Source organism: Talaromyces atroroseus (genome assembly GCF_001907595.1).
Source record: "Talaromyces atroroseus strain IBT 11181 chromosome Unknown scaffold_28, whole genome shotgun sequence".
Lineage (NCBI taxonomy): Eukaryota > Fungi > Ascomycota > Eurotiomycetes > Eurotiales > Trichocomaceae > Talaromyces > Talaromyces atroroseus.
The window spans coordinates 33,352-44,285 of NW_017971460.1; the positions used below are offsets into that span (position 1 = coordinate 33,352).

Consider the following 10,934-nt stretch of genomic DNA (forward strand, 5'->3'; position numbering starts at 1 on the left):
AAACCTTGGAGAAAGTGGCTCACAACAGCTTTAAATCGAAATCCCAACCCCTGAGGATAACGATTTTATGACACCAGATTGAAACGAACACATATCCTCGGATTGTATCGGTCAGATTCAGGGATCAAGAAAATACAAAATGAGCTGATCATTACCGATAAGTAAACTCAAACGTATAGGTTCAACTTCATTGACACCAACTTGAACCCTCACCAACTCGGATTTATTATCAAGTCAAATCGACAACAAGTCGAAATGATACAGACCTAGACTGAGAGCAACCTAGACTGACCTTACCGAGCGGACTCTAGGTTTATTTATAGATACCAGAATGCCTCCATCAACTGTCACAGTAGTAGTTGTTGTGCTGTTCTAGTTCCAACACATTATTTCGGAAGAAAGAGATCGTATCCTAGAATATTGTCTTATAACAAATGTAAATATGGCTCCTAGCTTGAATAATTCTTCAGGCATTCTAAGATGTTACCTAAATACTCAATTTGACCATGTTTATTTTTCAAACTATAGTAGTATACATGCAGACTTAAAAAACTTGAAATCGTCGCGGACTTGCAGATAATAAAAGTTTGTGATCCTGAATGGTCATTGATTAGTCATCATGTCCCAGTGGAATACGGATCTGCTAACTATTTAAGTGAGCAACAAGACATAACGCGAAGAAACGAAAGAACATATCCCTAGTTCTTCTAAATATATCCCTGCTTAGGGTAAGTACGTCACGTGCCATGGTCACGTGATTTCATGGAAACTGACACTAAGTCGTTCTAGCACCAACGCGTGCTTACAACGACTCGCACTGACAGTGTATGTTCATTTTTAGAGTCAGCATGCGCTCCCATTCGATGCTAATGGACCATCTGGTGCGGTAAAATATCCCGTTTGGTGCCGTATGCACCGTCTGGTGCGGTAAGAAATCCCCTTCTGTAACTGTTTTCAATATATACCCCGTTCCGCCTGTCGGGCTGTTGCATACTTTTCACTACCCAGGTCTCGAAGATGATTCATTTATGACTTTAGTGAGTTGCGATTTCTTGAGAGCATCACAATGACACTACTGACTAAACAGACCGATGAAGATGGTGAGGGAGAACACTTCTCGTACTACTACGAATATCACATGCTTCATTACATCACAGTAAGTTACATTATCTAAGAATTTGTACATGCTTGCTAAATTCACATCAAAAGGCATCAATACCTACAATCAATGAATTTTGAGCCAGTTTATGTCAATCTCGAGCCTTTCTTCGTAGAGCACAAATGAATCATCTTTGAGACCTAATATCATTGCTGAACCGGATTTTCGTAGCGGAAGCATTAGAGTTTCCAATGTTTCTTTCTAACCCTTCTCCAATCTTGATGCAGGGGAGCTAGTCGACCGAATTGCGTATTCCATGTATGAGATTCATCAACCGGCCAAAACTGGTAATGTACGTCCTCAGCACCAGTGATTGTCGGATGCACCAGTTCAATTCGTGAAACTCGTCTGCCTTCGAGTCTGCCTTTGAGAATAGGTTCCTCAACCGCTTGATAATTGGTCTCTCTCGAAGGATGAAACCGTTCAGGCGGTGGAGGGGTCAAGACTGTGACGCGACCCTGGTCTTGTGCGATGTGGTACGCAAAAAGCGCAGAGGCACCCTGCATATATCTGCTCCACTTTTTACGGTCGAGTCTCAAACGCAAACATCGCGGATCTTCACGTTCCATCAGTGGTCCCATTGCTGTAGTCAAGGTCTGCATTTGATGCCGGTCGGCCCATTCCTGTACTACTGCATGAGGAATGCCACTCCACATGACCTGCTTATTGGGCGACCAATCCGAATGGAACTGTTCGCAAATTTGGGCTAGTTCCTCGGTCGTGAAATAATGGTAGAAGTAATCAACTCCTAATGACGAACACATACAGAGCTTAGTACTAGGTAGTTGTAGTAGATAAAACACGGTTACACCACATTGTTGGGTTACAATATGTGACTGCTGTTCGAGATATGAAGTACTTCTGTTATAAGTAGTTGAGTGGCAAAACAACCCACCGCATCAATGTCATTCCGCATCCGCTCCAGAAACGAACTGGACGTATGGTTTCGCCCAAGGTCGTGGTTTTATTGGAGGTTGGGGCGGGGCACCGAACCATATGTGATGTTTATATGAACAAAGGACTAACTATCACGATGATTGAAAAGATAAAGACAATAAACCATGAATCAGCCAATATTCAACTAGGATACCCATTACAGATATACTTGTCCTTGCTTTAAGCAAAAGGCATCTTCCGAACGATTTTGTCTATTTTTCTTTGGTCGATCAAGTCATGATGACCAAGATCGGAAGTTATTATCAGCTCGTTATTCCCGGAGCGGCCGCATTTAGTCTACTCGAGCAGTCGAATCTGCAATAAGTCAAGCATGATTTGATCACAATTGACTATGCTCTTTATTCTCCGATATTTCCCCCAAGTCCTTCGTTTATATGGAATGTGATAGAAAAGCCCACAAAGGTGCAGAATCATGGATCACGACCACCAGTTCTTTACAGAAATCGTTACAGAGATCGAGAGATGGTGGCAGAGTCCCTGGTAGGTTTCTAGTCCATCCTATCCGGTGTAACCGCTGACAGAGCAAGTCCCCAGTCTCGTTCGCAACTGACCGGCATATGTTTCAAACGCCGCCACTTTGACTGGTGCATCAGAGCACGGCTGTCGTAGGTGCCGATGCCTGTATACATTTGGAGGCGAAGCGAGGTGCTTGTAGCATCGCGATGTGGGTGGATCCGGTACATATATATCATGAATCTGTTTGAGTTACACTGCGACTCCCTGCCCTTTCCAGAATCCAAAGTTCTACAAACGAACGAGGAGAGCAAACGGAAAGGAAAGTGACTCAATCGAGCGGTGGGTAAATGTGTGGCTAGCTATGCCAAGAACTCAGGTTATATTTTGTGACATAAAGCTCCCTGATGAGGAACTTCTTTTCAAAAGTTCTTTTTCATTCTCTAGAGAGATTTCACAACAGCTTTTTTTTTCCCATGCCACCTTAGTGTTGAGATTAAAGTGTTGCATACCCTTTTTCAATCTGACAAGAATTGACCAAATACGACACAACCGGTGCTTTATTCGCTCTATCAATACTACACCAGCCTCATGGATGCTCATCGTTCGATCGAAGATTATCAGCATTTCCTAGTGGAACTGTACGAGACCCTCGAGCAACAGCTGGATGAAGCCAAGAGTAAGTAATTCCAGCGGTCAGTGTGCTGTTAGCTAACTAGAGGGGTATAGAATCAGCTGAAGTCCAGCAGGAAGCAATGGCCCGGAGACATCATTTTACGTTGAAAACTGTGGAGGGACCTCTTCTCACCATCTGTCTGTCATCCGACAGTAGCGTCTTGCGTATAGCTACCCAGGATGACGAATTTGACTTGATTTCGGCAAAGCGGACCCAGTAATGTGAAAAATCGCGCCACCCCAGTACGGAGTCTTCTCTCAATTCTACTTTTGATTATCAAGAGAAGGAAAGAGAGATAAAGAGATGTTGAGAGCGAGAGACGCTACCCTTATCAATTTCAGCTACTTATCTCCACTCGGTCTCGTAGCTGAAATCGATATTGCTTTCATCGATAGCACTCCTTTAAAGCAAAAGGATGTCTTCTGCGGCACCGCTACGCTTCCTACCTAGTATTATATGTCTTTTTCGTGCGAGTGATTTGACATTCTGTATACATAGCAGAGCTTGATGAAATGTGGAAAATTCTTCAGTCTTCTTTCATAGGCTATTTCGACAGGAATAGTCAGCTTGGATAGCTGTGACAGATGGCTTGCCTCTCATCAATCTCTGAGCCTAGAAGAAGGTGATGATCAAAATCTCAACGAATGAAAACACCGGGCTTCCCCCAAAAACTAAGCTATGGTAGATCCAGGCGTTGTTTGAATTGAGATCAGCTACCAGACCCCATATTCATTGGCTAGGACGTATAGTTCAGCTTGTCCGAGTAAGACAGGGTTGAAGTCTTGCCCAGGCAACCGGCAAATATTTAGTCCAGATGCTTCTTTCTCGATATGGTAGTTCGCTGTCATTATAAGAAGCGCTCTCGGGTTGAGGCTCTGAATCTCTACATTCATCTGCCACAGGCTCATCTCAGGTTCAGGACATTACTGAGCAAAGAGTTGGCAAAGATGGTTTAGCGAGGCTCGTAAGGAGCGTCCAGATATTTCTGAAAACTGTATCCTAACCTGTCAAATCCTTTAAGTCTATATTCGAGTCTGATTCATTTAGATAAGGTCAACTCACCACGCAATTCACAGAACTCCCGATTCATCAGACCGACCTTCGGTTTCGGCATCCTAGGATGCTAGAATCGGGCTATAAGCCAATCAAAACGGGTAATGCTCCGACACGATTCGGCAGTCACATACAGTGTCACTATCAATGACGCATCAGTGAGCTAGCCAGGAAAGTTAGTTGGATTTCTACCGCACTACTGTATGTAGATACAGTATAGTGTTCATCTCCTGCCGAAAAAAAAAAACTTCATTAAGCATATTTTTTCATCTGCAATTTAAAAATGGGTCTCTCAGATCTTGAAGGTGTGACGAGGAATATCCTCGGCTCGGGAAAATATGGAGATACGACAATAATTTGTGAGGAACGAATTTTGAGGTACACCTTCGCAGTTACGCTACTTTGATGCTGCGTTGAATCATGGGTTTGGGGTACATGAAATAATCGCAACAGCAAGAGAACTACGGATTTTGATACCCTGATTATCTCTTGCCCTTCCTCTAGTGCTTGTCACCACCGCCTTAGCAGACAGAGGCCGGAGTGTTGTCTACTGTGGTCAGAATACAAATGATACCCAATTATCCGCTTATTGTACCCCCCAAGCTGTGTGGATCTGGTAGTTCTTTCCCTCCTATCCGCATTTGGCAATGGTCAGACCATCGCATCAGGCAACATTGGACCATGCTCTATCTCTTCAGTTGGCGAGCCTCAGGGTTCTTTCAACTCACTGCCAAACAATCCCTTCAAGCAAACATGGCACATGTCAATTTTCTATTCCCACCGAATACGAGGTCTTCACCGCAATAGTATCTCAATATGCATGCTATGGAGGTTCTGACTTGGCAGGTATAAGAAGGCTCTTCATCAGTATTCATTGTTGTTCAATTTCTCGAATCTCGACCATCCAACGCTGTTGCCTGAGTACCTGCAAACAGTGTCCAGAGCCCCGACAAATACCAGGAATCCTGACTTATTCTAAAAAAAGGATGCTATATAATCGTTAGCTTCATAAAGTACAGTCTATTGCTAAAGTTTCGTACCGTTAGAACAGTTCGAGGATCAATATTGCTCCTTTGGGCGACGAAGCTCCTAGCCATTATCAATGACAGACTGATCGCATCTGAACTGCCATTAAGATTGAGAAACTGATCGGCGATCTTGTAAACGGCCTGCACGTCGCAAGAAACATCTTTTGTCTTTCCTACTTGGAGCATGCTCTTCCCAATATCTCCTACTTGAGGCATCAGCGGAATGGTAGTGAATCGTCTCTGGTGAATTCAATTACCGATTTTAATTTCGCCATCGTCATTAAGATAGATATTATCACAATGCAAGTTGCCATGGCCAATATCGAGAACCTCATGAATATAGATTAACCCGTGTAATATCTATGCAATATTAGTCATTGTTTCTCATGTGGGAAAGAGTATCTTGAATACCTCTCTGCAGATTGTCGCCACTTCAATTCGATCAAGGATCTTAAATTGCCGGATTTGGGTTAAGGATATTCCTGGCTTCTCATAATGCAGAAGGACATCACCTTCACAAGCCGAAATACCGAGGAGATTCTGTAGATTGGGGTGATTGGTTCGCGGCACAGAATCGAATCTTCCCTCCACAGAATCACGTTTCATTTTTTGGAGAGAGGTTGGTTGGCAAGAGACGGGGCCTATATCTATTCCAAAGTGTTCTCCATTTTTTCTTTCGAAATTGATGACAAGGGGACGATATCCAGGATATGAACACTTTCCGTGTCCTAGCAAATGAGTAGTCTTTCTCTCGTGATGAGTTTCCTTGTTCTGGGAGTCTTGAGCCAAATTTGGCGGGCAACGGGACGCCTTGCCCTCGGAAAGAAATATTCCACCCTGCATGCTCATTTTGAGTAGGCTAGGATCATCAGGATCTAGGAAATATTTGAGTGTGGGCGTGGGAAGATGGTAGGATTATATGGTTGATTTCAAGGCTCATGAACTGAGTGAATCGTGGCCTTGCTATAAACAGTAAAATGAACGAGAGTCTAAAGTTTCAACCCTGCCTGAACAATCGGGCGACCCCAAAGAGTGATGCCGAGCGGGAACAGCAGGGCGACCCCGAAACGGGAGCGGTCCACCTACATCGAACGGTAACGACCCAATAATCTAATACATCAGACAGAGCGCTTCGGGTTCAGTACAGAGCTATCTTTCGACATTCATGCGCTTGCAATAAACTCTTTGATTCTGGGGATTTTGATCACATGGATATAGTTCATTTCTGCGCGTTTCGATGTTAGTGACATTCCCATTGAATCTCGGTAACGATCCGTTTGGTGAAATTTGGTGCTACGAACCGTTTAGAATCGTTGTGTAAGGGTTCTCAAGAATCCCGAGGAGAAGTAGCAATCGATAAGGATTAGACTAAGATTAAAATACACCTGGTAACAAGACATAACGCGAAGAAAGAAAGTAAAGTCAACAAAACGTATCCCTAGTTTTTCCATCATATCCCTTGCTAGGGTCAGTGAGTCACGTGGTAAGTTAATGTCACGTGGTCCCGTGACACGTTGGGTGCTGTAAAGAACCTCATTCGGTATTGTATGCACCGTCTTGTGCGGTAAAAAATCCCGTATGGTGCTGTATGAACCGTCTTGAGCGGTAAGAAATCCCGTTTGGTGCCGTATGCACCGTCTTGTGCGGTAATAAATCCCGTTTGGTGCCGTATGCACCGTCTTGTGCGGCAAGAAGTCCCATTTGGTGCTGTATGCACCGTTGTGTGGTAAAAAATCCCATTTGATGGCGTATTCAACAATCTTCCTCCGTTCACAACTTCAATCATATCTCATGTCAGTATGCATACCTATTTGTTATTTGTAAATGATCCCGTTCTGTAACTGTTCTGTTCCTGAAATCAGAACAGATAGTTAGCAATTGAATGTGACTAGGCTACTATAGTAATGAATAACGCCAAGAGGAACATAGCCCTAGTTACTCCATCTTTATATTAGGGCTCATAAATCACGTGGAAATATCACATGATCTGACGCTAGGTGGTCCGTGCAGCTGAAATCAACGAGTACCGGGCTTGGCGGCACGGGTAGCTTTTTCCGCTTCAAGAGTAACGTTAATGTACATAGCCTTAGCCTTGGAGTTTACAAGACTCAGTGTAAGACGATGGAGACATTTGGACTTCTGAAAAGACCTTGATTCGCTTGTTCTTGGTCTTGTACGACATCCTTCCAGTATGAGTGATGGTGGAATATACACAAGTATTGATAGATCTCCCAGGAACTGACTTAAGAATAGCGTAGCGTGTATTCGATACTAATGAGATTGCGAAGATTGTCTATCCCATTGAGAAGTTCTTCTAAAACACTTGAAATGCGGGTAACAAGTCGTCCCTTACGTGTTACGAGGTCCTCTAGATTTGAACTACCCGGGCATATAACGATCTGGGGAATGTCGTAATCTTCGCAAGCTATACTGGCGACGAGAACTCCCAGTATTCCTTGGAGACGCTACTGTAATAGTCTGCGCTTGGCCGGTCCTCGGTCTAACAAGACCTCCTGACTGAATTTGATGCGGCCTTCCTTTCAGTTTGGTACAGTAACGAACCTGCAGGGCCATCTGTGTTCTTTTAGGAAAGCGTGCTGCAATGCGTGACCACGAAAGTTTTTCAGTCTCTTTGAGATGGACTATCAGCTCATCTTCTTCGGCAGTATAATCCTTGCCCTTCGGAGGCACACACTCATCTGCCCGCGGGGAAGTCTGGCTGTCTACCACAAGGTCATCTAGAGTCGGTGATACCCTTCCTTCCTGGGGCAAGGAATGATTTTCCGGCGATTTCGCGTGCTTCTCCTTGAAGTTGAAGCTCCATATATATCCACATGGCTTAAGTTCACGAGTAAATAAGCCTTCGATATCAATAGCTTGAAAGTCAGGCATGCCAGTTGACTGCCCCCCCTTGTCTGCCAGCTTCTTGAATGATGCCCAAATGTCAGATGAGATAGGATTGGAAACGGCTGAGTTTTCATCCTCTGCGACGCAGCAGCAATACTCAACGCGGCTTAAAGAGACTTTGCGAAGAAATTGACCCTGGATACGTATAGTCTCTGGACTGGTAGAACTGTGGATCGCGGACTCAGGGCTCGCGACTCTCAGTGAAGAGCTTCGTTGATAAGAGTGCGCCTGCACTCTTTTCTTCCGCAACTGGGACGCATTCATACCAGTATTCGCCGTCCTTTTTCTCTTGGCTGGACGAGCTACTGGTTCATCATCTTCTATTTGACTCTCAGCTTGGCTGTGTTCATGATAGTCACTATCCCCCGGATCGTCGCTGTCTGTGCTTGGAATGAACCGAGAACGACATGATTGACGAGTAGTGCGAGATACCTTGCTGGACTGCAACGGTCGACGATGGACTACCACTGGTAGAGATTTACAAGGCATTCCTACTAAGGTATTGCGTCCCTGTTGGCTGCGGTTGACCTGTCGGGTTTGAGAGGGCTCGGATTGGGCTACTGTTGCTTCTGCGATCAGGGAATGTTGACACACAGATTGTTGCCTGCCCTTATCCGCTAGAGTGTCGAGGCACATTGCGTCACCGGTTGATGTGATGGCAGGGCTCGGTGACCTTTGGTCTATACAGGTTGCGTCAGACTGTGCTGCCCAGGCGATGGGGTCATCTGGAACCGTTGACGGCATTTCTCCGAGAAATTTTTCTGCAACGGGACTTCTGTGTCGCTCAATTTCACCGTCTGAAAGAAGGGGCGACATCCCTATCTCTAGAGATCTTGTGACTGTAAGATCTTCAGCTAACGAGGTTTCCGTAGTCTCTGAAGGTTCACATAAACGTGTGTTTTCCTCGGTGTAATGTTCAGCGTAGTGGTTGTCATGAATTTTCTCAGTCGCTGAAAGTGATGTTAGCCTTCGTATAGCAGCATTCAGAAGACCGATACTTACGACTTTGACATGTTTCCTGATTTACCTTCTGATCGTACGTGCTATGGTCCTTGTTTTTGTCTTTCTCATCGAATGCGTTAGAGGCGACGAGTGCCGCTGCCGGTGGTGGACAAGACTTCTCAATATCAATTCGAGGTTCTGTAGTCGCGGAGTTGATATTTGCAAAAGAAGATAGGTCCTTGCTAGCTGATGCAGGCGGTACTACTGTTGCGCAGATATCACCAGAGGCGGGATGACCAAGGAGAGGACTGGTGGTCTGAAACGAAGAGACTCCATCAGATATCGGACGCCCTTTGGACGACTTCTTTGGCTGAGGATCGTACTCGACCCTGTTGTCAAGAGAGATATATGCCATGATCAAGAGATAACCAAGAAAGATTCGCATTCATACAATTGATGAGAGATGAGTGTTATGATTTCGGGTGAGCAAGAGGCGATTAATATAGCCGGACTAGAATGGCCTGATGCAGGGAAGAAACGAATCCGGCAATGCCGTAATAGGAAAGAGAAGGAGCCCATCCAGCCACTAGATCTAGCCTCTCTAGGGATTCCACTGAGACTTTCTATCAATACTCAATCCAGAGAGACAGAATGGGTAATACCCAGAATAGGAAGGAGGCCGAAAAGGGTTCCATACACAGCATGATCCCCTTCCTGGTCGACCACTTATCCTACCTGGACAGCAGTGGAGATCTTCTCATCTACTGTGCCCACCAGTGATCTATTTTAGTTTGAGGTATTCTCCTCATTTGTGAATATCCGCCTGCAGAAGTGAAACAAGCGTGAGAATGTTTTCATAGCGCTAGCACAGCCTCCATTAGCGACCTCCTGCGTTGAGTATACTGATCCGTAGTCATTACTCCAAGCAGCTAAGGATACATACGGTATAGAACGTGATCTCCACGATCAAAATGTCTATCACAAGCATACGTTCATTGCCTCACAAGTAGCTCGTCCCTTGGATGAGCCGTGCTTCCCTCATAGAAAATCTTCCGTACGCAACATCGGGCGCTGCGACTGAATCATTCAAGGCTAGTGCTTCAACACGTTGATCACAGGAATCCACTGCTCCCTGCATGGTCCTGAAATTGCAATCGGACGTCACCGGCTCCATGAATAGTACCTTCCGATGGACGGAAAGAGGCTGTACTCAGCCTCTGAACGCCGTTCAGGTCCACTAGGCCAAATCTGATGGATTGATTGGTGCCCAAACATAGCCCTAGTCATAGCAAATGAAGTCTCCTTTGATGCACTCAAGATATTTGAGAGATTGCTTGTGGACCCTGGATACTTTCGCCAGATCGGCTACTCTATCAGGAAGGAGCTCGTTCTCGCAGCGTGAAAGCCGGTTCACTAATGGCGCACTAAGCTCCATCTGCGTCGTGGCTAGCTGAGGTTTGTGGGTTATCAGGTGGAATCGGACGTCAGCTGACGCATAATTTGTCTCAGTCTCCTCACACCGTAGGTATCAGCGCAGTCCACAGCGATACCACCCAGAGGCTAGCCATGAAGTGTTCGAACAACAGATGCTTGACTATTGATGAATTAGGCTGAGGAATAGTAAATTGGATGACCGCAAAACAGTACAGTCCGGTAATAAGTCTGGGTGTACAATTGATGAGCGTTCCAAGATCATTGCTTATTGAAGCGCCGAAGCACTGAGCCAGCATATGTAGAGTATATAGGCTCGATGTAAAGA

The 10,934-nt window shown here is 45.1% G+C and overlaps 2 protein-coding genes across 2 annotated transcripts; one reads left to right on the forward strand and one right to left on the reverse strand.

Annotated features, from left to right (window-relative positions):
* Positions 1 to 3,160: 3,160 nt before the first annotated feature.
* Positions 3,161 to 3,465, forward strand: UA08_09509 (hypothetical protein; the record flags this gene model as incomplete). Its single annotated transcript, XM_020265434.1, has 2 exons — positions 3,161 to 3,248; positions 3,299 to 3,465. The coding sequence occupies 2 exons, from the start codon at positions 3,161 to 3,163 to the stop codon at positions 3,463 to 3,465; spliced, it is 255 nt and encodes an 84-aa protein (XP_020115345.1).
* A 3,877-nt stretch (positions 3,466 to 7,342) lies between these two features.
* UA08_09510 (hypothetical protein) lies at positions 7,343 to 9,590 on the reverse strand (the record flags this gene model as incomplete). Its single annotated transcript, XM_020265435.1, has 3 exons — positions 7,343 to 7,564; positions 7,889 to 9,183; positions 9,236 to 9,590. The coding sequence occupies 3 exons, from the start codon at positions 9,588 to 9,590 to the stop codon at positions 7,343 to 7,345; spliced, it is 1,872 nt and encodes a 623-aa protein (XP_020115342.1).
* Positions 9,591 to 10,934: the final 1,344 nt, after the last annotated feature.